At 38.4% G+C, this 26,975-nt stretch overlaps 3 protein-coding genes across 3 annotated transcripts; 1 reads left to right on the forward strand and 2 right to left on the reverse strand.

Annotated features, from left to right (window-relative positions):
- Positions 1 to 551: 551 nt before the first annotated feature.
- LOC141834024 (transcription initiation factor IIB-like) lies at positions 552 to 2,994 on the reverse strand. Its single transcript, XM_074721485.1, has 7 exons — positions 2,633 to 2,994; positions 2,474 to 2,498; positions 1,947 to 2,076; positions 1,727 to 1,857; positions 1,500 to 1,588; positions 1,135 to 1,218; positions 552 to 597 (listed from the first exon to the last, which is right to left on the reverse strand). Exons 1-7 carry the CDS (start codon positions 2,992 to 2,994, stop codon positions 552 to 554), a joined length of 867 nt encoding a protein of 288 aa, XP_074577586.1.
- Positions 2,995 to 7,222: 4,228 nt separating this feature from the next.
- On the forward strand, positions 7,223 to 12,593 carry LOC141834025 (65-kDa microtubule-associated protein 7-like). Its single transcript, XM_074721486.1, has 7 exons — positions 7,223 to 7,330; positions 10,959 to 11,051; positions 11,123 to 11,286; positions 11,585 to 11,660; positions 11,757 to 11,844; positions 11,899 to 11,930; positions 12,405 to 12,593. Exons 1-7 carry the CDS (start codon positions 7,223 to 7,225, stop codon positions 12,591 to 12,593), a joined length of 750 nt encoding a protein of 249 aa, XP_074577587.1.
- A 554-nt stretch (positions 12,594 to 13,147) lies between these two features.
- Positions 13,148 to 17,093, reverse strand: LOC141833473 (homeobox-leucine zipper protein ROC8-like). Its single transcript, XM_074720927.1, has 10 exons — positions 16,999 to 17,093; positions 16,777 to 16,894; positions 16,449 to 16,637; positions 15,544 to 16,005; positions 15,363 to 15,464; positions 15,043 to 15,246; positions 14,779 to 14,956; positions 14,408 to 14,676; positions 14,218 to 14,307; positions 13,148 to 13,945 (listed from the first exon to the last, which is right to left on the reverse strand). Exons 1-10 carry the CDS (start codon positions 17,091 to 17,093, stop codon positions 13,571 to 13,573), a joined length of 2,082 nt encoding a protein of 693 aa, XP_074577028.1. The 3' UTR covers positions 13,148 to 13,570.
- Positions 17,094 to 26,975: the final 9,882 nt, after the last annotated feature.

Raw genomic sequence — 26,975 nt, forward strand, 5'->3', positions numbered from 1 at the left:
AATTACCCTTCTTACTATCGGATTATCTCTTGAGGATATCTATTCGGTCCCACAAAAATTTCTTACCGATCTGTAAGGATAAATCCAAAAAGTATAGCAATAGTGCTCTGGCAGTTTTGCTTGTAAAGACAAACTCATAGATTTTTTTCACCTATGTCTACTTTAGCCGACAGCCACCCAATCCAAATTTTTGCCACTAAATTTAGTGTCAACGTATGTCTCAGCAGAGGATCAAACTGCTACATTCTAATGTGCACATGTCTTGTTTTACCAGATTGATAAATCCCAGTCAATTTAATGGACTCAATATTTGGGATCGTCGATCCAGTCCTATAAAAATTTCCTATGGACGATCAGGTCTAAATGGGTCAAGCGCATACGGCGGCCAATCTAGATGTCGAGTATCCTTTAATTGTGTTTGCATTTGAAAGAAAATTCTTGTAAATACGTCTCATAGCTAGGGGATCGAACCGTGGATCCCTAGATCATAATCCGGATGTCCTTACCATTGCACCATTGTCTCGGGGACTCTGTATCACTTTACCATTGCATCAAGCAGGTGAGGGCGCCAAGAGATATTTCATTGTGGCAAAAATATGAAATCGTCACGACCCATCTAGGAGTGGTCCCGCACACTCTGGAAGGGAGATCGATGCGGGTATAAATCATGAAGGATTCCAGAGTGATGGATGGGGGTATAAATCATGAAGGACTTTTGCCGTAATCCAGCAGCCCTTTTACATGAGAGAGGTCAAACACTCAATAAGGTATTTTGCACTTAAGCCCGAGGGCAACAAGAGATATTTCATGGCGGTACATGATGTTGATAAAATTAAAATTCCAACAAAACTTGTTTATTTGTCTAAGCTCACATTCAAGTCGATTTTACAAGTAACTAAACTATTCAATTGAATAAGATTCACATCTAGTTGACTGAATCAAATCAATGATGTCTTCTTCACTCGATTTATACCCTCATAAACTTTTGTAAAATCTTAGGGTCGAAATAAGTCATAGACTATGCTCTAGACCTATTATTCCTTAGTCAAAGGGTTTAATCAAGTCAGTACTTAATCTACCTTTTTTCTATAAAATAAGCAAATTATGACAGAAGATTTAATCAGCTAGCTGCATGCAGAACCTTTGAGGCTTTTTTTGTCATCATATTTCTGAATTATCATGTAGATAATAGCAGCTGCAATCGAAATGGGGCTCCTCCTGCACAATTTGCAATGTTAAAACGTTAAAAGAGAACATTAACCCGGCCCTTACTGTAAATGCTTTTAATTGGGAATATATAAGACTCTGTTTGATCAGCAATTTCTTTCATATTGCCATAAAATGCTTTTAATTATTCTTGGATAAGCTAGCAAAACATGCTAACAGGAAGCACAGTCCCTTACTGTAAATGCAAGCATCTACCACTAACTTTTGGAAGAATGCAAGAAATTCAGCTCTAACAAGCTGCCATTCTCAAGGAAGTATATATATATATATACCTTATGTCAAGTTCCTCTGATTTTCGAACTGCTTCTTGAGCTTCTTTAACTATCGGATTTGGCATACCGAGACGGGAACAAAAACGTCTCTATAACCCCATAAAATACACATCGATCGTCAATCCAGTGTTTTCAGTTTGGTAAAGTAAAAAACAGTAGAAAAGATATATATGTGTGATGCTTTGACAAGGAATTCAAAGGTAATTAGCAGATATGTTCAAACTAACCAAGAAATCTCCTGCATGAATTGTACCCATCTCCATGGATTGTCCCATCTCAACTCCAAGCTGTTTTACGATGAACTCCGTAGCGCGTCCTATTTCCTTCTTTGTAGCTCCATTGGCAGCAGAAAAAATTTCTAATTGAATTGTAAATACATTAGTCGATCAGTAATGTGTGTTGGTGAAGAAACCAGAATGCAGAAGAAATTACAGGAAGATCACATACCCTTGACAGTAAGAGGTTTGTTCTCTTGCCGACAAGCAATATATAGACAGGCAGCTAAAATTGCATCTTGATTTCGCCCTCTAACAGACTTTCGGTCTTCAAGTTTCTTAAATATCTCATTGGCACGATCCTTAAAATGACAAAAGGAATTAAATACTTCAACAAATTAAAGGAACAAAAACATTCACAGATAACTGATTAAATTGGCATTTAATTTTAACTTATTAAGAACAATAATCATTGATTATGGGCGTGCTAAGAGTTAGTCACTGTCGTCAACATTATAGACTGGTCAACTAAAAATACAGACAATCGAACATTATATTATGCAGAGCAATACACACGAGAAACAAAGAAAATCATGGTCTGACTATTTTTTTTACGAACTGACAAAGCATGCATCACAAACACAAACATCTTGACTTGTGTTATCAAATTTCAATATCTAGTGTTTAAGTCATTAGTGCTAGATGGAACTGCATAAGTAGTTGTGAAGCAGTTTCAAATATAGAAAATTATATATGTACCTTTATAGAGGCCACCAGATTCAACCTGGAAAAGAGATCACAACAAAACTTGCATTAGTCATCGATCGTGTTAAGTTAACGAAGCAGTTTCAAATATTATCAGGTGACAGCACATGCATAATCATGTATATATATTCGTGGAAGAGGAGAAATATTGACCTTTCAGCCATGGACTCGATGCCCTTGAAAGCGTTGATGAGGTTCCGACCGGGGTCGGACACCCCTCGCCCTCGGTGCTGCCACCGTTCCAGCGAGGGGGAGAGGAACTCGCCCTTGGCGCCGTTGGGGTTGGAGATGATGGTGTAGAGACCGCCGGAGGCGAGGAGGTGATTGGTGGGCTCGCCGACACGGACAGGGTCGTTGTCGCCGGACTCATCGGCGAAGGTCCTCCACTCGGCGGTCTCGTCGATGTAGTGAGACTCGAGCACCAGCCCGCACTCGGAGCACACCATGTCCCCCGCCGAGTGGTCGAACACCACCTCCGTGTTGCACTTGCAGTCCGAGCAATATGAGTCCTCCATCTCCCTCGATCTTGTTCCTTCTTTCCAATCGACTTGTCCAATTTCCTCTCGCCGCCGCGCAAGAGCTAGCTGCTACTCGAGATCGAGAGACAGAGAGATTGTAAATTGGTGAGTTAGCAACGCTTATATTATATATATAGATATTTTGGTAACGGAATTTAGTGTTGATCGGAGAGAAGATCGAAACAGTATTCTTCCCTTTTATAATTTTTTTTTCAATGAGTGAAACGGCATCAAGTTTAAGATATAAGAAATTTAATATTTTTTATGAGATATTTTTAATATACTAGAGGTTTTAGGAGATCTTTTACCATAGATTAGACATTGATTATGGATGCCTTTAGGGGTGAGTATTCGATTAAAATCGAACCGAATTAACTGAAAACTGAATAAATCGATTTTTTTCGAACCGACCGAATTTTCCAATAAAAACTGAACCAACCGAACCGAAATTTTATCGGTTAATTCGGTTTTCGACCGAATTAACCGATTTTTTTAAATATTATAAAAATTTTACTAATAAATTAGAAATTTATATATTTATTTACTTAAAATTTATAAATTATTTTTTTAATTTAATTAATTCGGTTTATTCGGTTTAACCGAATAAGAAAATTTAAAACCGAAACCGAACCGAATTAATCGAATTAACCGATTTTTTTAAAAAAAATAATTGAACTTTAATTCAGTTCGGTTTGATCGGTTTATTCGGTTTAACCGAATTTTTGCTCACCCCTAGATGCCTTGCGCAACAAAGAGGGCTAGAGATATTTCAATTTGTTTATCACCCAAAGTTTAATTATCGTTATTGCTATCCGATTAACTCGGAGGCGATCGGTCCCAAAGTTCCTCATAGTCTTTGCCATCCCTATAAAACCGTTCCAACGTCGAATCGCTACTTTTGCTTGTAAAGACAAACTTATGGATTTTTTTTCTCCTATGGGCACTCCAGTCCACGACCGTCCAATCTAAATTTTTTTTCATTAAATTTAGTATCAACGTATGCCCCAGCAGCAGAGGATTAAACTGTACATTGTGTCACTTACCACTACGCCAAGTGCGAGGGCGGCAAGAGATATTTCATTGTGATAAAAAGGTGAAATCGTCATCTTAAAACCCCTCTAAGGTGGTCCCACACACTCTGGAAGGGAGAAGGGAGGGGAGGGGGGAGTGAGGGTAAATCATGAAGGACTTATGTCATAATCCAGCAGCCCTTTTGCATGAGAGAGGTCAAACACCCAATGAGGTATTTGGCACTTAAGCCCGAGGGTAGCAAGAGATATTTCATGACGGTAGATGATGTTGATAAAATTAAAATTCCAACAAAACTTGTTTATTTGTCTAAGCTCACATTCAAGTCGATTTTACAAGTAACTAAACTATTCAATTGAATAAGATTCACATCTAGTTGACTGAATCAAATCAATGATGTCTTCTTCACTCGATTTATACCCTCATAAACTTTTGTAAAATCTTAGGGTCGAAATAAGTTGTAGACTATGCTCTAGACCTATTATTCCTTAGTCAAAGGGTTTAATCAAGTCAGTACTTAATCTACCTTTTTCTATTTAAATGCATATCCTTGGATAATTTTGCTCGAAAACAAAGACTAAGATTACCATCACTCTTGTCATCTATCAGACCTTTTTTTTTCTTATTGTCTTTTAACCTCATCAATGTCTCTGTTGCCCTCTCATGGAGTTCTTTTCACTTGAATGGGCTCCTCCTCTCTCTCTTCCTTTGGAGCTGTGGTAGCGTGGACCCTTTGGTGTGCTCTATCGAGGTCTTGCGAATCAAAACATGTCAGTCGAGGGCCAACGTTGTTTGCGTGACCCCTTTGACGATCATGCCAACGATGGGCTAAAGGGAGAGCCTTGCATGCGTGCACAAGAGAGTAAAAGAGCTCAAAGAAGAAGAAAAAGTTGTCTTTGCGTGAGAGAAGAAAAATCATCCCTTCACTTGCCTTCGCAAAGGCTTATATATATAACAACGGAGGTGGAAGGTTCGCAAGCCTTGAGCGAGTTACATGAACGATTGCACAAGCAAGGCCCCATCCATCAACCAACCACACGAGCAAGGCCCCATCCATCAACCAACCGTACAAGCAAAGCCCCATCCATCGACCAACCACATGAGCGGGCGTTGCGCCAAAGGTGATAGTTGTTGGTTCGTACCACTAGTTTTGTTTGATCATTAGCCTGACATAGCTTTCCAGGTGAGCAACCTCGCTGGGGCCAATTTTGCGTCAAGGAATGTCAGAGGTCAGAGAATGCTCGCTCAATCGAGATTCCTCTTCGTCCCGAAACCACTATAGTCGCATGAGTAGAGGGAGTCGGGGCTTGATGGGACCCTACTGTTGTGGAGCATGTCGGTTGAATTTACAAGGTTTTGATAGAGCGATGACCCAATCGAGTTCACCCAAACTACATCACATGTCCTGAGGAGCAGAGTCAAATGAAGTCCAATAAGTCTAAAGAGTAGGATACTGTTAGTGAACATAAAAGGGGGAGTAGTCTTCCCGCACGAGTATTACACAAGGTATAAAACCTCCATTAAATCATAAAGTCAAGAAGAGATGGATCTCTAACCAACCCGAGAGAGGAGCTAGATCCGGTGGCCATGAAGATATTAGTCCAAATGCCTAAATTAACAACAGAATGCCTAGAATACCAAAAGTCCCCTCCTGCCTGCTTGGGGAGGAGAACTCGATCCGTCGATCATAAAATCAACAACACCAATATACAGTCTAAAATAAATAAGCATCATGGGAATCCCCGACAACGACACCAAAATTTTTGATGGAGTGTGTTTTGGTTGTTAAATTTAATTTTTTATTTTCTTTATTTGTTTTGTCACTCACACCCTTCAAAAATAAAATTTATAATTAACCAAACCCCTATTTATTGCTCAGGTAATATAGCAGAGGTCTAGGTCATCTTTTATGGAATCAATAATGAAAATTTATCCTAGACACATGGTGCGGAGTTTTTATTTGTTAATCGCATTCACTCCTAATTATCCACAAAAATTTATTTATTCACAATTAAATCCTACACTTAAATCCTACAAACTAAAACCAATCATACACCCTAATTACAATATTAATCCTATTTCACATAATTACATTAAAATACAATAACTTTTACAAATTATAATTTAACTAATCATTTACAACTAAACATAAGTTAACATAACTGGTTCATAAACACAACAATTTTGTATCTCTACAATTTACACAAGCAAGAACATGTTCTTTATACACAATTCAAGGCAACCACAACAATCATTATTACACAACCTTAACATGAACATGTTTCATCTACAACACAACAACCTATTCCATAATTCTATTCCATACAATATCACAAGTTTAACATACAATATGGATTTCACATCATGCAGCATACAATACAAAATACTTTGTTCAGAAACATTAATCAAATTCACACAATCCATTTACACTTGAATCACAAATACTACAATATCATGTAACCGGCTACAAGTCAATTCCAAACATCACTACAAGTTCAACATCAACTATGTTTCATTACATCCATTGCAACCATACAACCTCAATCCTTAATCCAATTCCACGCCTATACATTCAACAAAATGTACCATAGTTCACCTCATGTTACAGATTTCAACAACAAATTACAGCATTTCCAAAAGTTTAACGTTCAACATGGTAATACAAGTAAGAACAAGTTATAATTCAATTTAACACAGCTGAAATAGTCATTTGATCCACATTCTATCATTCAACAACAGGAACAGAACAAAATCAAACAAAAAAGGGGTTTTCTTTTGATTCAATCATACTAATAGAATAAGAAATCAAACAAAATCGAAGGCTAAGTTAGAATTAGGATTAGAGTTAGGGGTTTTCCCCCAATCGGCACAGAACGAAGACCAACAACAGAGTTCAGTTGATTCATGCCAACAGCAAGGTGGGTCTCGCTGGAGCAAATCGCTTACGGTAAGACGTAATCGGAGAAGACGAAGGCGACGGGATCCATCCTCTGCCCTTATTTCCTGCTACAAATCGCAGACAGAAACATCAGAAAACAAAGAGTTAAAACCCCCTTACCTACCCTTTTTTGGTGACTGGCGGAGAATCAAAGCTGAACGGAGGTCCCCTGCTGCAAATCGCAAACAGAGACTGGTTGATTCTCTGCTGCAAATCGCAGACAAGGATCGGCTACCACTTGGCGCTTCTATGGATGCGATGGCTAGGGCTATCACCGACCACCACTCGCTGGAACAAATCGCTCACAGCGGGCGGAGCGCTGCCGATAAGTGGGAAGAAGCCTCTTGCCGGAGCAAATCGCTCACGGTGAGAGTTCCCATGGTGGCATCGGCGTTCGTCGACCGGAGCTACTGCCGCCTCTGCTTTGAACCAACGAACCCTTTTAAATGTGAGTTGAACCGGTCGATCCAATTGAATTGAGCCGACTTGATTTAAACCAAATTTGTTGAACCGGCTGAACCCAAGCTGAATTGAACTGATTTTGAACCTGATCGAGTCAAACTGAATCTAATTTGAACCTGACTCAAATCAAGATTGATTTTCCTCCAAATTAGGCCTGGTTGTGGGTTTTCTGAATTGATTTCTTTTGTTCGATTTTAATTTTTTACAATTGGACTTCATCCTAATTTCCTACAAAAATCAAATATAATAAATTAATACCCATAAATTATCTCAAATTAATGAAAAATAGATTGACGACCTAAAATTCATCCATGATAAAGAAATAAGTTCAAAACTCAATTTATGACATGAAATATGATCAAAATAATCTAATATAACCCTAATTAATCCTGTCATTCAAGGGCTCACCCTCATTGGCTCTTTGATGTGGGGTTGACGATTCGGGGAGGCTGATAGAGGGCGGGAGATCACTTAGTGTCAGAATCGATGAGACCGGTTTGCGAGATGGTCGTGATGAACTTGGGTCAACAACACGAACTATTGACAGAGCCCCACCTGTGAAGACCTTGGCTTGATTATGCCAGGAGTCAGATCGGTCCAAGAGGATCCGACCTTGAGGAGGGATCATTGTGGCAGTCGCAGGGAGACTCGCCTTGATCGATGGATCCTGAGGTCGGGATCTTTTCCTACTTATTCTCAATGGCTCTCTTGACTCCTCAAAAGAATCATGTGCCGCCACCAGTAGAGGTTGAGCCGGTAACACCTCTACGACAACAGTTGTATCACCTGATTGCCTGGCAAATTGAGCCCCGTATTGATCACCTTGACTGATCGACGAGTTGGGCACCTCGCTCTTCTAGTTCAACCATGGACATCTTCAAACACTTGTGATGGAGGCTCTCAACATGGTCTCAGTTGCATAATAACAAAAAATTCTTCAGTTAACCTTCACATAAAATCAAGACAGGACAAGTCTTACGAAATGAAGCGTTGAGCTCGGCGCCTACTGGACTCAAGCCCAAGCGAAAAAGCAAGCCCTCCTTAGCAAGTTTTTTATATCAAACTGCAAACCTAATAGAGTTTTGGAGGTGGTTGGAAAGGTGATTTCTAACTTATATTGACTTAGACTCAGGGGCTTCGACAACTCTAGTCCCCAATCAATGGGACAAGAATACAACATGGGATGTTGAATAAAACCATAATGGGCTTTCCACCCTTTGTGCGAGCTCAAAATTTTGTCTAAGGTTTCAATTTTCTTTAGATAAAAGAAATAAAGAAAAACTCGCGGGTTGAGGGAATTCGGTATAGACGAAAGATGATGACTACTCCCTAGAGTAGTCGGTATGAGTTGGGAGCTACCTATTGAAAAGGAATTTGAAAGTATTCAGAAACCTCGACAAAGAAACTAGGGATAGGAAACCTAAAATCACCTATCATCTGACCTCAGAAAAGGGCACCAAGAGGACTGTGCAGTTAATCAAGGGCATTGGGGATCACTAGTCGATGGTCAAGCATAATCTCAAATTGCATTCTTATCTTATCTATGCCCCCCCTCCCATATTGATGTTTGATTCTATGAACTCATACTAAGGAACGGAAGAGCTCGTGGCCACCATGAGTGATAAGGATGAGGGATGGTGATGTGACAGAAGTAGAGCGAAAGAACAAAAAACTTATAAATAAAAAGCGTTTACAAAATTGCAAAGAATCATCGGATGAAATTTAAAGACAAATGACTTGGTTAATGTGGCAGTCGTTCGTTGTCACCAACCCTAATATATCACAGACTCATAATGTCAACCATTGGATTAGGGAATCGAAAAAGGTAGGTAATCACTTTGAGCCATTGGATCCCATAGCCAAATCGACAAAATCTCAACAGTTATCTCGAACCGAACATCTGCCATAGCTTCAACATGTGTCAACCTCGAACCAATTACATTAATGATCAAATATGACAGACTGATCTCAAGGATGATACACCATCATGCATGTCACCCACATTAATGATACATGCCTCGCATTTTAGAAGGCATTGTAGGGTAACATGGCAAAAACTTGATGCTACGTCATCCCTAGGTACGAGTTGGCAACCAGTCTATAGACCATTCAGTCTAGTCAGTTGGATTCGAGACTCCTTCTACTAGACTCGAGGGGAGACTTGTGATATGGTGGAAAGAGGGACCTATACATGGTAGAGTCAAGTCAACAGTCAAACCTAGGTGGGGTCAAAATCAAGTTTAGGTGGATGTCAAAGAGACTCCTCGACTCTAGAAACTCAAGCTCCTTAACTCCAAAAGACTCAAGTTTCTCAATTTTAGAGGACTCAAGCTCCTCGACTCCAAAGGACTCAAGCTCCTCGACTCCATCAGCTTAGTGCACATGACTCTAGAGGGCTTAGGTCCCTCGACTCCAGAGAACTCAAGCTCTCCGATTCCATCAGTTCGGTCACTCAGCCCAGACAATCAGATCTCCAAGACCACTCTCCATTTACTTCATTTCCTTATCCATAGTTGGGGCATACACTCTATATCGGTCCATTGATAGCTATTACATACGAATATTCACAAACGTAGTGTTGCGGTCGAATGGAGAGGAAATTATATGGTTGTCAGATCTGGTCCCCTAAATGCTCCCCTATAGACATGTGACATCTAGCGATTGGAGAGACTGCCAACGGCTATCGGATTTGGTCTCTTCATTGGCTCTAACATAGAGATGCTCTTTAAGTTACTATATAAATCCTAGGGAAGATATGTGCAAAAGGTATTACCACACGCACACCTACCCTTTTCTCCTTCTTCTTCCACTCTATTAATTTCATCTTCTCTTAATCCCTGTGTTAACTTGAGCATTGGAGTGGTCATGCCGAGTCCCACCTCGCCACTCATTCTAATCCTTGTTTGAGTATTACAGACATCCTAGACGTTCTCTTCTTCATTAAAGTCTTCGTCGTCCACCTCACAGTAGTTGCCTCCAGCTGAGTCATTAGGTCGCGATCTCAGACAGGAACAATACTCATTGACACAATGATTTGCTTGATCTTTTGGAAGTGTATCTTTGTCAATGTAGTAATCTATTATTTGTGGTATTTAGAGAGCTTATAATTTTTTGTGCCACTCTCTAATTTCTTTTAATCGCTAGAGGGCTGGTGCATTATCTTGTATAGATGCTGACATTATTCAGAGTTGATGTGTGTTTTTCACTAACTCAAGTACAAATGTGGAAAATTGCAAATGTAACATACATGCGAATGCTATTGTAAGAGATAAGTTGCTACCCTATTTGTCTAGTTACATTATTAGTGTGAAAATAGTTTTACTTCTAGACAGTATTTCGAACTCCCTATGACGATCAACAGTATGCATATCTATCCTTTGTGTAAAATATAATATTATTCTTTATGATGTATGCAATATACATACTTTCTTTTCGTGCTCCAATTTGTTCAACATGATGTCCACTAAGCAGCTTCCATTCTGATAGGCTTGACAAAGTGTTGGAGCATGCGAGGTGCTTCCATTCTGAGTAGGTTTTGCCCACTAATATTAGTGATGCAACTTTGGATGGCCTAGCTCAAGTTGTCCTTAAACTTACAACTGAAAAGAAGATGCGAACTCAGAAGGTCAATAGAGTCCTCTAGTCTTAATTCAGGTATACCACTGCCATATTAATTTAATTTACCATGGTCTGCAGTTGAAAGACGCTTGTATAACACTTTTAGAACTGTGGAATCATCTAATGGATTCATCTGAAGAAGAAAGGTGGCATTTTGAAGAAGTAACTGACCTGCTAGAAACCCCTGAAATTGAGGACAATTTTGGCATTCTGGTGTTCTCTCAAATGAAACAATCAATCAGGTAAGACACTTGTATTAATATTTGCATTTCTGTTATCTGTGCTATTAAAGTCATTATAATTTTTCCATGGATAGAAACTGAGATTGAGAGACTTAGAACAAAAGAAAGTGTTTTAACGAAGAGGCCAGAAATGGAAGAGACATGCAGACGAACGCACATACCAGAGATGAGCACAGCACCAGGGAAGGCCTGCGCATTGCTAGATTCTTGAAAACCTCTAACTCCTAGTCCATTTACGTCTTGTTGATCCTTATGAACTCCTGGCTAACATTGGGATGCAAATTTTATATGTGATCAGAAAAGAAATCATCAACAGAGTGAATAAATGGCTGTCGGCATGCGAAGAAGAGGGCTGGCTTGAAGAATATGACAACGTATGATCCTGTTGCTCCAGGCTCTAGCTTATTAGTCCCCTAATCCATTCTGGAGATGCTATTATAAATATTTGAATCTTGTATTTGAAACTGCAGGACACAAGCAAGTATACTCCTGGAAGAGGTACTCATTTAAATCTAAAACAGGCAGAAAATGCAAGGTTAACTGTCAGCAAAATTCCAGGTGCATGTTGGCTCCAACGTAGCTTTCCTAACTCTCATGACATCTTGCTTCCAGCTATTATCAACAATCTAATGAACAAAATATTTGCTTAGGAGGACGAGAAAAACATGGTCCTGCTATACGGTGGGGTAGGACCAACCTTCACTGCTACTTGAATTCAGGAATGGGTTTCCATCGTTTGATCATTGTTTCATTTTGTATAGCATAGGTGATGTTGGCGTCCATTCTACAAGACGACATAAGGCAGAGGAAAGTCTAAAATACAGGCTAAAGTACAGTTATTATTAAAGTTAACCTTTTACAATTAGTTTTGCTTGATGCTAGCAGGTTACGTTGTTCTATTTACTATGGCAGGAACACAAGAAGTTGCAAAATCTGCTTCTCACTGAAAGGGATACCAATTTTATGGATCCAAAACGGGGCACTTGAAAAATTGGAAATGCCAATGACTTCATAACCGGGTCCCCTAAATGAGCTTCCGCTGGTGGTGCAACTCCAGAACTGCTGACACCGAGCTCCCACTAGGGCCATTACAATTGCTGCTTTAAGGAGACAAGTAGGTTGTCTACCCCGTCACTTCCGCTGGTGATGCAACTCCAGGGCTGCTGGCACCGCACTCCTACTCGGGCCGTTACAATTGCTGCTTCAAGGAGACGAGAAGGTCGTCAACTGCTCCTCTGAATTTTGTCGCTATGCCAGAGGATGCATCGGTCCAAGGTTCAGCTGCTGGATCTCTTCAAAGCAACTAGCTCCAGGTTTTTGACTAGATAAAGATCGAATTACTTATTGCATGTGTTATTTGTTGGCTTATTGAATTCCTCGGGATGCATGTAAATAATCTGGATCAAAATTGTTTGTTGTTCCTTTTTTATGAGTTACTTTCTCATATAAAAGACTTCTTGTCGGCATGCCACACATCAGCTAACTTGCTATGTGCTAATTAAATAGCTAGTAAAGTGTGGAATAGCTGGCTCTTCAGTAGCCATGGAAACGGAACAGAGGAATGAAGAGTAGGACACCAATAAAGCAAGCACATTACCTTTCACTCTTGGCTGTAACAAAGGTTGAGACCTTAAATCAACAGCTAATGCAAAGCTAGAAGGCATGGCCTTTAGCAGATCATACAATATCCAAAAGGCAAGGCACAGTGATCCGAGGGACCACTGTACCATACCACATTTCAAGTTCAATTTAGATGCTTATTACTGTTTCCAAAGTCATCATAAATTCATAATGAATCCATAGACCATCTCAAAGTAAATGCTCATTAATAAATGCTCAAGGACAGAAGTCAATACCCGAACCATAACCACTTGCTGCATGAAGAAAAGAGAGAAAAAAAATGGGACTGGAGTGAGGAGAGCAAAAGAAGAGTGAGCCAATTAATCCTAAAAAAGGGGGGAAATCTAAAAACGTTGAAAAAGTAAGAGCTGAAAGAGGAGAAACAGGTATGGTGCGTTCTTGACTCCTTCATTAACAACTTGTAAATTTAAAGCCTGACTGATTCCTGTGAGAAAAAGAGAGGTAAAAAAATTGGGATGTACTGAGAGTGGCACCAGCATCTTAAAGTTGCAATTCAAGGCCAGGATTTGAAGGCATTCAAGTCCAACCAACCAACAAAGATACCCCACGTTAATCCCCTTCTTGAATGCCAGCTTCAAATACCTGCAAGTTGAAGGAGAGAAGTGGTGGAACAAAAACTAGCCCGTTAATTCTCTCTTCAGAGTTAAGGACAGTTCAAGGCAGACTTTATTTGCTGGACGGTGGTGCTTATCAAGTTATTGACTGTCATTACTGACTCCAGGTTAAGTTTCGCAGATGGCAAGCTGCTCATAAGAATTTGGAAAGCCACAGTGACCAGCGAACCTGATGACCCACCCATCGGATTCGAGCTAGATGATGCCCCTTGTCCCCCTGTTGATCGTCCATCTGGCAGAATGGTGAAGCCTGAAGGCAGGATGGGTATGTAGGAGGGATCCTCCCCACTCATGACAATGTTGATCGCTGGTAGATCGATCGGAGAGTAAATCACCGCCGAGCCCGATGCATCAGTGAAGCACTCTTGGAGTATCAACATGGTGTTCTGCCCTGAGTTGAGACCCTATTTATTCACCATCATAAAAGAGGCAATTAAAACTTTCTGACACTGGATGCTTTGTTTTCATTACAATGTAGCCTTCATAACTTGAGTAGTTGGCATTCATTTGCAGGTGAAGGTAATCAGAACTAGGCAAGTACCTAACTAGCAAACTTTTGAAAACACAACTTGGGATTATTTCCTTTTAGTCGGTTTGCAATCTATCTAATGAAGTGCCCTTTCATAGGAACAAAATTAGGGAGAGGAAATTAATGGGATTGAGAAAGGAGACATACACGAAGAAGGGAAATGCAGTTCCCTGGATGGGATCCGTTTGTGATATGTGCCACCTCTTGTACAGTGTTGCCATTTGAGAGAACATCCCACTGAAAAGAAGAAGAAACATACAGCAAAAAGTTACTTATTCCTTTTCACCCCAAACTGAGCTATTATTCGGAAACAACAGGGGAAGTTGAGCGTTTGAACCTGTGTTCGAGTTCGTTCGTTCTTGAAGAAGCTGAAGACACTTTCAGGTGATATAGGAAGCCAAATAGATGTTGCAGCACTGAGGACGACACCATTAGGCTGGCCAACATCAGTGCTTTTGTGAAGTGTAACCCTAACTCCTATGTCACTAGGCCCTGAGAGAGTTGTCCATTTATGACCAATCGATGCACCAACATTGGCACAGAAGTTGCTCACCATTCTTTGAGCAAGCTTCATCATACTCCTCTTACCATCAGGTGATGGAGCAACTGATGCAACATTTTTTTCAAATCATTCAATCATCTAGAATTTAGTTATTTGGATCGTCACTATTATATTTGGCTAAAAACTGCAATGTAAATAATATGTACCTCCGGCATCTCTAGTTGGAACTCCAGCTACAGAGAAACAAGCAAATCTTTCACACATTCGCTGAAGAGTGGTGAGCCACCGCTGTGCCCCAAATGCCATACCACTACTTATTAGGTCATTGAAGAGAACATGAACTGGATTCTTTTCTTCGATTTCCACATGATCAACCCAAGTGACCTACATCAAGATCACCAAATGTCGTTCAGTTAAGCTATGAGAACAGAGAAAAACTCAGCCATTATCACTTTACAGTATACCAATACCTTAGAATAGCCATTAGGCACCTCCTCAATCAAGCAACCAGAAGGAAGCCTCCTTGACTGCGAAGTGAGATGATTATCTCGGGGATAGTCCACCGAAACATCAGCTACTGCCCACATTCCTTGGTCAATTTGCTGGCAATAGCGAAGAAAGCAGAACTCACGAGTTGGAACCACTGGCGAAAGAACTTGCATTTCCGCATACATCTGCATTCTCTTGGATAGATTAGTATGTAGCATAAAGGAACAGAGTTTGGTGGTTTGGTATAAATACAAGAGTTTAAGTAATGCAATATAGAAGAGCTTAAATGATGCAACATTACCAGTATCAACGATCCACTAGGACTTCCTGCCATTCCTGAAGCCAGCACCTCAATAAGCCTTGCCTTGGAAACTATTGTGGGAAACAACTCTTGCCACTTACTCTGAAACATGATCAAACTCAAGTTAAAATGTCACTCAAGAAGAAGGTGTGTCCTCTACACATGCAAGATGGAAACTTACCACATCCATGAACATGTCAACCAATGCCAAAGCACTCATAATGACCAAAACTGAATCCCTCGATGCCTCAATTCGAGTGTCCAGTAACTTGAGCTGTTGGCCAGGCCTCTGGAACATCCTTTCATAAGTTTCAAGTTGAAGCATGTCCCTTCCATCACTGCCCGACTTCACCCAGAGGGGTTCATCAGTCTGCACTAGCCTGATGAATTCCTCCATTGCATTGGTGGCCATCTCCACCATTAGAGGTTTTTCAAGCTCGGAAGCTGCTGTAGTAAACGCATATGGAAACGCTGAAGAAGAACTCCGACAAAGGAGGTCAAGATCAAGAGAGGGGCTTAAGCCTGGATTGCTATATCCCCCCACCGATAAGTCAAGTGAAGATATGGATACTGGCTGAACTGGGGGAAGCTGGGTGATTGGCCTTCCGAGGTATTTTGATGCCATACTTGAGACGTGATCGAGCTGCAATTGGTAGCGAGGAGGAAGGGAGGCAACATAGTTAACCTTAATTATCACAGGTAACCAATGGTGCGCATTCAACAACAAAATTCATGAAGTTAACACTGTACAATTAAATGACGATGACATATTTATGATTATTTAATCTTCATTAAAATTAGATTAACAAGTGTTGGTGACTAAAGGATCACCCATTTGATGCTAAAGTAGCAAAACAAAAGTGACCTCTTGATTTGTCGATTTGTTGATAACAACCGGCAAACTAGTTCTACTCCAAGAGAATAGTAACCGATCAAGTGAGTCAATCTCTTTCTAGATACATTAGAACAGCATTTTCTGTCTCAAACAATGATTGAATTGCCATATTTTGGAGCCATCGTTTACTGAAGCAATAATATGTGTTCATTTCCAAAGAAGTAAAGAAGGGTAGTGAGTTTGATGTTTACCTCTTCCTTCAACCTCGCATTCTCCATGCGCAGCTTCTGCTCGTCGAAGTAGGAGTCCTCATTCGACGGTGGGCCGCCGCAGGAGGGACAGATGACGTGTTTGAGCGCCTCCCTCATGGCGATGTTCTCGCACCGGATCTTGTCGTTCTCGGCGCGGAGGAGGCAATTGTCCGTCCGCTCTTGTTGGGCCTGCAAAGCACCAGGGCGCCATCAAACAACGCCAAAGGTCGCTCCTTTTCTCTCAAAACCGTATCAAAATCCAATTTGGGGATCGTGAACAGCAAGCGAAAAAGGATGGAAGACAAAATGATTGAGAAAGGTTAGTTGCCTTCATCTGCGTCCGGCGATTCTGAAACCAGAACTTGATCTGCCGCGGCTCCAGTCCCAGATCCCGGCTCAGTTGCATCCTCTGCTTCTCGTCGGGGTGCGGGCACACCTTAAACATCCTACGCAACAAACAAAACTCATGAGAAGGCGAAGCCAGTGCCGCAACACAAACAGCATCAAAATCTCTAAAGCGACTAGAATGAAAGAAGGAAACAGAGCGTACCCTTCGAGCTCCTGAATCTGGCGCGGCGTATGCCGGTGATAGCGCTTCTTCCTCCCCTGTGAGTCGGGAACATCTTGCTCATCGCCGGAGTCCATCCTCGCCGCCGCCGGCCGACTCTCCCAACGCCTGTACCGCCGCTTCCCTCTTTCCTTTTTTTTTTCTCTCACTCCCACTGCCACTGCTGCTCTGACTTCAAACGCTTACAGGTGAGTATCCGCTAAGCAATCGCGCGGGATGATGGCGTCTATTTCCAAGGCGTCGCAACGCTACCCTCCGCCGCCTCGTGCTTCTCTCTACTACTTCTCCTCCTCCTCCTCCTCCTCCTCCTCCTAAAGGTGGCGCCTTTCAAATCAGTCTCCTCATGATCTGGTCGAGCGAGCCAAATGAGGAAACCGGCGGTACCCGCATCGCTGATATCGGCCGCAATCCGGGCGGATTCGACCGCTCCGTCTCGGCCTCTCCCCTTATTAAGACGCTACCGAGAATTCCTCCCTTTCTCTCTCTGTATTTAAAGCTAACAGCAACTGACGCGATTTAAAAGGCCGGGGCTTTAAAATTGCTGGATTTTGGACCCATATATTATTATCCTCCTCTCCAAACCATATCTACGTAATTTATTACTTGTAGACTACACAATGATTTACTCCGCCAAATTCTTCTCTTCTCCTACATTTTGCTCCCGAACCACATCACTCCCTTCCTCTTGTTGCTTCATCTGCATCCAGCAACTGCAACTACACTGCAGACATGCATTTGGCCGTAAAATTCACCAAAAAGATTTGATTTGATCCTGATCCGGTACTCATCTTCAAGGGTACATGTTCCAGAATTAAAGAACGGAAAGAGAAAGACAGAGGGCGCTGGCGCTGCCTCTGCCTCTTCATCTGCCAGCTCTCTCAGCCATCCTCTCATTCTCTCTCATGTGTCCTGTTTTCGTCCTCTGAAATAGAAATCAAATGGTCACTGATAAATCCAGCTCGAGCTTCAAACCTCGCCACCGCGCATGCTAAAACAAAAACTCAATGAACGCGACTCTGAATCCGTCGTCTAAATGAACCCGATAGTCGATGCAGCAGTGAATCAATGCGAGCAATCAAGAGTTCTGGTCAGCGGCGCAGGGTTATAATGGTTTTCTGGTAGAAAAATTTATGGTTGTGAATTCAAAAACACGATTTTTGCTTGATGGATTGGATTTTTGATTGCCGAAAAGTCAGCTATTATCAATTAGAAACCAAGCGAACTAACACAAAAAACGACGGGGTCAAACCATGCAAGATTCGTGGGCTCCTTGAACATAAACAAAAGTAAAACAAGAATTCTGGCACTTCACAATTATATTTTATTCATTCACGGAGAGGAAGAGAATGAGGTCGGAGACCTGCCTGCATCGTGCGTGAACAAGCTGCAATTTTTGTTTAATGTTAAATTCAATTAATCTGCTTTCGCAACCTCAAAAAGTTGTGATCGAACTTTTTGGGGTTTTCTTGGGAATGGAGAAAAGAGAGAGATGGTACGGGGGATAATAAAGCGGGGATTTAAGGCCGCCGGACGAGAGTTTGGTGGCGGAAGTCCGATCGCAATAAATAAAAAGCGCGGGACGATGAGCCGAGCATCGCCGTCGCCGTCGCCGTCGCCGTCGCCGTCGGTGGATCGCTCGTCGCTGCTCTCCCCGTTTTGCCCCTCTCGAGTGCGAGACACGTGCCGGTTGGACCCGCTCATTTAGTTACCTCGTGGTGGTTTGAAGGAATCGGAAGCCAGAAACAGGTCCGCGGGACCCGGGCGGGACTAGACCATTCTGGACCGGCCAGTCTGAGACCGGAGTCCAACATGACCAAGTTTGTGAGCCGTGCTAGGTACACGCCGACATGATTGTACAAGTGTTTTGCAGTAGCTATAATTTAAGAAATATTTATTTAATAAATTTCTTTATAATTTTAAATATTATAACTATTTTTATTTTTAACATATATTTTTTATCTTCCAAGCGAATTACATTTAGCCATACATAGCTCAACCTAACCCAAATTAAATTAAGCCGAATCAAATTTAAATATACTTCATTACTTCATAATAAAAAATAAATAAAATTATGATATTGTTCTAACTATTTTTTTGTTTTTATTTATCTATCTATTAATTTTGTGTGTGTGCATATATATATATGGGTCACGATTGTTTTCACCACATCACACCTATCTTAAAAAATAAATAAATAAAGCTTATTATTATATTTACACACTATTTAATAGTTTACTAAATTAGGAGAATTTACACCAACAAAATTAGTGCATCTTACTATATGAAATTCTCATAAATATTAATTCATGTCTTTTAGCATACTCAAACACTAAATAGTAATCTAAAAATCATTGTGCACGTACTTCTACAATATACAAAATGTTCATGTCTTTTATACCTTGCTCACTAAATATAAGAGGTAAATGCAAGATTAAGGACGAGAGACATGAACTTTATGACTTAAATTAAAAAACCATGAAGATGTTAAATTTTTTTTTATTTTTAGTTTGGGTTGGATCGGAATGATGATCTAGCCCCCCATTGGTCATAACTACACACCAATTTGTGTACTATTATGCATTTTCGGTGCCCTAATTGACCATAAATATTTTAGCATCTAACTAATAGATTTTATTTTATTTTATCAAGAGAGCTGAATTTTATCAAATAACTAAAATAATTCATATTATCACACTATTTTTTATCCTCCAATTACTTTCATAATTAATTAGTTGGTGTTGCTAATTGATCAAACAAGCAAAGGCCAAATTCAATAAGATTAATTAAAAATATTTATTATGCACGGTTGGATGATTAATTATGATGCAGTTGTTCAATTATCCATCTCAAAGAATACCACATGCATGATTTACGAGGAACCATCTCGACAATGTGCACTGTGGCATGATTGAGAAACGTCAACTTCTTGAGCTAGCCCTTGCTTTAGTCCACAAAAGAAATGGAATATTAAGAAGTTAATTAATTGCCACAGCCTATTAAACCATAATTCAGGCATCATTCTAATTTCATTAATTATATTTCATTTCATTTTGATCATGAAATACGAATAAAAGAGATATATGTATAGTATTTAACTTTGATAACTCAACCAACTCCACAAGGACCATGAACAGCCTTCTTAAAGGCTACTCCTTTTGTCCATAAACCTCCAAGCTTGTTTGATTAGCTTTCATCCTCCTCATTGCCAGCAGCATTTTAGTTGTCATTCTTTGCATTTATGAGCAAATATGTTCATGCATCAAATTAATATCTATATATTGAAGTTTTTTGTTTTTTATCTTAATACCTAATAGCTGGTCATTTACTAAATAATAAATTAAGTTCAAAGGGCCATCATTCGAAAATGTGTTCTTCCTGTAACACATATGCAAATGCTGTGAAACAAAAGTATCAGTTAGGTTTTCTTTTTCATATCATAGTTTTTTTTTAATTAAGCAAATCTAGATATAGTTTATATTCTCTCTATTTTGAAAAGAAACTGTTCTTTCCTCTCTTTTTTCTCTCTATATTTGGAAATAAATTGATCTCTCTTCTTCTCTAATGGCTCTACTCTCTCAAAGTTATACTTATGAACTTTATCTTCTTTCTTGCCTTTTGTCTCTCTTCTCTTCTGATTTGTAAATCATGTTGTCGTACTTAGATTTGAAAGTTTTGTCAAATTTGAAAAATCGACTCTCGTCCTTGCTCCAGGTTTAGAAAACAATTAATCTCTGTCATTCTAACTCAACAACCTACCTCATAGAGATTTCTAAACAAGAAGGGAAGTGATCAACCTCGCTTCTCTTTATTTTTTTTTATTTCTTTTATTTTAGTCCCCTTGTGTATAAAATCGATCATAGAGTTTTTGTGTGACTAGGTGCGGTCAACATTTTGAATATAGTTCTCAACAACAAGTTCGTAGGTTCATTGAGGATGAAGTTGTTCTCTTCCTTTCTCATTTTTCCCACTAAAGCCCTTGTATTTTGTATTAGGGCAAGGACTTTAAGGATAGATAAATTGTTTTGGATTAAGTGTTTGTTGTTTGACAACTCTCCTTTAATGTTACAAAATGATCCTCACACCTTTATTTGGAGAGAATCATAAAGTTACAAAATGATCATATCTCTATGTTATTTTATCTATATTTGTTGGTGAAGATGAAGATTATTTCTACCTAATATGACTCAAAATAATAAATAGCGTTTGTTTTATGATTGAACTCAATGAGACGTACGAGTTGTGAGATGGTCATTAGTATCATGCTTAACTACTTTGATCAAAACCTACAAGAGAAGATTTTTACCTTCAGCATAGTTATAGAGGTTTTCATTGATTTTCTAACTCCATGCATGAATGACCCTTTGTTTGTCAGGAGCTACCTTGCTTTTTGAATTTATTTGATGGACGAAATATAGAGTTGAACCATCCACTCCAAGATTAGTAGGTGTAAATTAGATATTTAGTATAAAAAAATAAATTACCTATTTTTTTTATTTAAGTTACTTGTATTATTTATTTTATATGTTGGAATCCATTCATATTGTTAACATGCTATCTTCTTAATTACGTTTCTTATTGGCGCAATCAACCTATTATCGAGGTGAAGGATTAAGTCACTATTTAGTGAGCTAATACAAGATTAACAACACACATTAATTATCATTAAAAAATTAAACCTCAATTAAGTGATCTAATATTAATTTGATGCATGAAGGGAGATTTATACTATTGAATGTATATATCCAATAACCCAGTTCGTTAATATTAATGAGTTATTAAAGGATTATGAGTTTTAAGTGAATGATCTCGACAGGATGAGCTAACGTATATAAGAAGGAAGTCAAACTCTAATTTGGACATCTTGACTTTGGCTTCTTCTTCTTCCTTCTCTCTCCCCCATTGAGAAGGAACTCCGGTTGCCACCCATTAATCCTACAAAAGACTTTCGCTGTATTTGCAAAAACTACTTCTCTGACGACAAGTAAGGAATAATGACTTTAGCATTGGATTCAATGGCATTGCTTCAATTTAGTTTTTGTATTACCTTATAGATTGATGATAAATAGATCCTATAGATACATCATTGATTTAATTCGATGTATCACTATTGCTTCCAATTGGTATTAGAGTTTGGGATTATTTTATCATCATCTTTAAGGAATAAGGATTATTTTTGAGATTTAGAATATATGCATAGTTTTAGCATTTGATTCCATTGTGGAACTGCGAATTGATTATATCCATCGAATGTAGTATGAATAGGTTAGAATTTAATATAAAAATAAAGTTTTTTGCATTATCCATGATGAATGTGAATAACGATGTGATTTTAGGATTTTTCAAGCTGAAAAATCATGTGCAAAAATTAGATTTTCAGCTACTAATCGATTGGTGAAAGTCACCTGATTGATAAGCATAAAACTGGACACAGAATGGCTTGAAATCAATTGGTTCGATTGATACACACCAATCGATTATCATAAGAAGCCAATCGATTTCTAAGTCTAGAGTTGCATATAGAATGGTCCGTAATTGATTGGGCAGTTCGATTGGTGGTTACCAATCAATTATCATGAGGATCAATCGATTGTTGCACCGAGGATCGCGAACAGAAGGTCATGGAATCAATTGGGCAATTCAACTGGTGTTCACCAATTGATTGTCATAAAGACTAATCGATTGTTATTCACTCGGTTGTCCAGAAAAGGCCTCAAAATTGATTTGTGGGTTTGAGTGATTGACATCAATCGATTGTGATAAGTAGCTAATCAATTATTGTGGATGAACTCACGGACAAGTCTTCCAACTCAACTGTTGTGGGACAATCGATTACTGAGAATGGGCAATCGATTATGTGTCCTAAAATTGACACAAAAGTATCAATTGATTGTTGTCTGAGGCAATTGATTGATGAGAGTATCAATCAATTGATATCTAATATCAATCAATTGATATCATTAGTTGCGTTTTGAATAATTTTCTCTGCATCTATCTTCGCGCTTGCTACTTAGTCGAGTCAATACTATCGCCAAAGCGAGAACTCCCAAGGAGGCTTGGGGTATTTGCATAGATGGATGTAAATCCATATGCTAAAGATGGTTGGCCCAAATGAAAGTCATTCTTTGTATTAGATATATGTTTAAGGAAGCTCGCAAATCTAGTTTGACTTTTAAGTCATGCCCGTAGTGTGTTGGCCTAAAAGAAGATATGTGTGCTATGTAGCCGATTAAAAGTGTTGTGAGTAATATGAAAATATAAGCTAAATAAGGAAGCTTATATATAAAGTTAATCATGAGCATGATATGTCATCGGCTTAAATAAAAGCTTGTTATGTGGCAGATGAAGATAATTATAAGATGTCACTAGCAAATTATATTTTAGTCTAAAGATTTAATATAATGTTGCACTAGGTATCTCATTGAATGCTCATACAATTGCATGTTTGGTTTGTTGTATTTTGTTACTGCACAACTATAAAGATACATGTCTTGTTTGTTAAATTGAGCTATATTCTTTGCTTTTATTTATGTTGCATTCTCAATATCTATTAATCTGAACAACATCTCCGTGCTTACTAGCACAAACTTTAGTCAATGAAAAGTGCATATCATGGTATTATTAGGTTGCATGGACCTAGACTTTGCATTTACGCACGATCACCCTGTACCTTTATCTAGTGATTCCATTGTGGGTGATTTATAAAAAGTGAGAGCGATTTAATCACATGAGTCTTTTGATTATGAAGATGTCTATTCTGAAATTAATTAAGGGTTCGATAACTGAGAATAAAAATATCAAAACCTTCATTAGAAAATTAGCAGACCGATTTGTCTCGAACGAAAAGGTCAAGACTACCACACTTTTTACGAAGTTGGTGGTCATGCGGTACAATGGGAAGAGTAGCATAAGAGAGTACATCTTGGAGATGTTGAATTTGGTTACAAGACTTAGGACAATAAAGCTAAAAATGTCTGAAAGCATCCTTGTGAGCCTAGTGTTGATCTCTTTGCCTACACAATTCACTCCTTTTAAGATAAATTACAATACTCAAAAGGAGAAATGAACACTAAATGAGCTCATAGCTCAGTGTGCACAGAAGGAAAAGAGATTGAGCCATGACGCATCTCATAGTGCTCACTTTGCATCCTCATCTTAGAATTCGAACAAGAAGAAGAAAAAAGAATAACAGAAAAAATAAGGGTAAACAACTTGCAGTGACTGGGACTTTAAGGCATAATGTGTAAAAGCAATAAAATTTGGACCCAACTTGTTACTTTTGTAAAAAGAGAGGTCATCTAAAGAAGGATTGCCCCATATACGTCAACTGACGTGTCAAGAAAAATAAAATTTTCAACTTTGTCAGTTCAGAAGTCAACCTAGCTACTATACCTAATAGCACTTGGTGAATAGATACAAGTACAACTACTCGTATAAGTATAATTATATAGGATTGTCATTGAAGTTGACTGTTAATTAATGCTAAAAAATTCATCTATATAGAAACTGATAAGATGGCGAAAGTAGAGGTGATAGGTGTCTTTGAAGTTTATTTAGGGAACAATGTACTTTTAAATTTGAAAAATATATGTGTAGTGTCATCATTTATACGAAACTTAATTTCTATTTCATGTTTGAATAAATTCATATACATTTGTTCATTTGAAAATGAAAATTTTAGTTTTTTAAATTCTTTTTTGTGTGGTCCTGATTCCTTGATTGACAAACTATATAGATTATATACTGAAATTCATATCAATATGTTATAATGCATAGTATAGGTGCAAAGCGTGGTTTGACGAGTGAAAATTCATCCATGTTGTGGAATAGACGTTTAGGGTATCTCTCTAATTAATGCTTAGAAAGGTTAATGTCACTAGAAATTCTCGATTCCTTTGATATATCAGATTTTGGAATCTAAGTTGAGTGTATTAAGCGGAAGACAACTAACAAAAGTAATAAAAGTTCAAGACAATGTAATGAAGTCTCAGAGCTCATACATATGAATATATAGACCATTCCCTAAGACTTTCTGGAACGGTCAAGCATACTCTATCAATTTTATAGATGACTATTCCCAATATAAATGTTTATACCTTATTCACGAGAATTTGCATTCCTTAGACATATTCAAAACCTTCAAAGTCGAAGTTGAAAATAGAGAAGTCCAAGTGGATCACAATTGATCAGACACTTAACAGTCGGAAGTCTAATATAGAGTTGGCAAAAGGAAAGTCCAAGTGGGACACGATTTATCATATACTTAACGGTCGGAAGCCCAACAAGGAATTCACATGAAGGCGAAGTTCAAGTGAGTCATGGAGGATGGACACTTGGCATGAAACGTGAAGTCCAAGTTAGTAAAGGTTGATCAGTAACTTGGCGATGAGGAATGTCTAAACAAGTCAAGGAGAATCTGATATTTAACAGTGGTGAAGTCTTGATAGGTCAAGGTTGATCTAATACTAGGCAACAGTGAAGTCCTGACAGATCAAGGTTGACAGGATATTTAGTAATGATGAAGTTCTGACAAGTTAAAGTTGATCAGATGCTAGGCAAAAGAAGTCCTGACATATTGACGTCAATCAAATATTTGGCAAGATAAGACTTCAGCCTTGGTAAGGTTGAAATAAAGGTATTGTTGATTGATAGAGACTATCAATCAACTAATAACCCCTAAACTCTGAATTCGAGGTTTGAAGGAGTTTAAGGGGATTTGTTGCATGATCAATCGATTGATGAATTTGATCAATGTTAGTTGATTGATGAATTTAAGCAATCGATTGATAGTATTATAGTAGCAAACAAATTGTTTGGAACTCAATTGAACAACTTGACTGATAGACATCAATCGATTGGTGAACAGTAACAATCAATTGATGTCAATGTTGTAGTGAATAGAAGATTTTTGAATTGACTATGACACTCGATTGCTCATGGTTAAACCAAAATTGATAAAAGTCATTCTATAGGTGCAATAGTTGTGTTTAGTGGAGCAATCGACTGATGATGATGAACAATCAATTGATAGGTGAAAATCAACACTGACCTGAAGGTTGTAAACGAAGGATTCCGAGAAGATTTTCATGGCTGATTCTTGAGGGTTTTTAAGATAAGTATTGTTGCATTTTCAGATTTCAGAAGGCAATCAAAAATATTCAACAACAAACAAAACAAAGTTTTAATTTATAAATTATCAATTTCCATTGTATTTATTATCATCTTTCATTTTTATTTGCTTGTAAGAACGTATATTTTGTAAAAGGTTTCTCCATCTTCGGAAGGTATATCCGATAAGGAAAAAGTTAATGGATTATCGCTAGGATGATAGACCATGGAGAAGTGACCGAGGGTTTTGAATCATATTAAATTGATTTGTCTCTTGTGCTTATTTCATTGTATATTTGCTATTTGTATTTTTCGCTGTGTGTAACTTATTATAAACTAGCATAATAATCGATAAACAATAAATTCATAAATCACTATTCACTCGGTCCCCTCTAGCAACACCATCGATCCCAATATTTATGATTATTTTTAAGTACTAAATAATTTATGGAAACTAGAGGTAGCTGTACATAATTCTTTTTTTCACTTTGAAAAGTTTTAAAATAATCAAAATAAATTACTTGAAATTATTTTTTAAACTAAAAAGAAATCTATGATATGTTTTTTTATAATGTATACTAAAAAATTTATTTATTATTTTTTTATCAAATATCGAAACTTATACCATCTTGGAGTCTCAATTGAACTGTTTTAGTAGTTTAGAATTGAATAAAATATTTTGTGAGTTAAAAACGGCTACTAAAATATCTTAATCAATTGATATCGCTTTGCCCAAGTTAAAGTTATTTGAGAAAACAAAATAAAAAAACATCCGATAGGTTTCTTTAGAATCTCAAGTGCATTACTTTAAAATAGAAAAGTACTTTTGATTAAAAATGACTAGTATCAAATCT

This window comes from Curcuma longa, chromosome 8, assembly GCF_044706935.1.
Source record: "Curcuma longa cultivar G26 ecotype Majalengka, Jawa Barat chromosome 8, ITB_CL_G26_1.1, whole genome shotgun sequence".
NCBI classification, from domain to species: Eukaryota; Viridiplantae; Streptophyta; class Magnoliopsida; order Zingiberales; family Zingiberaceae; genus Curcuma; species Curcuma longa.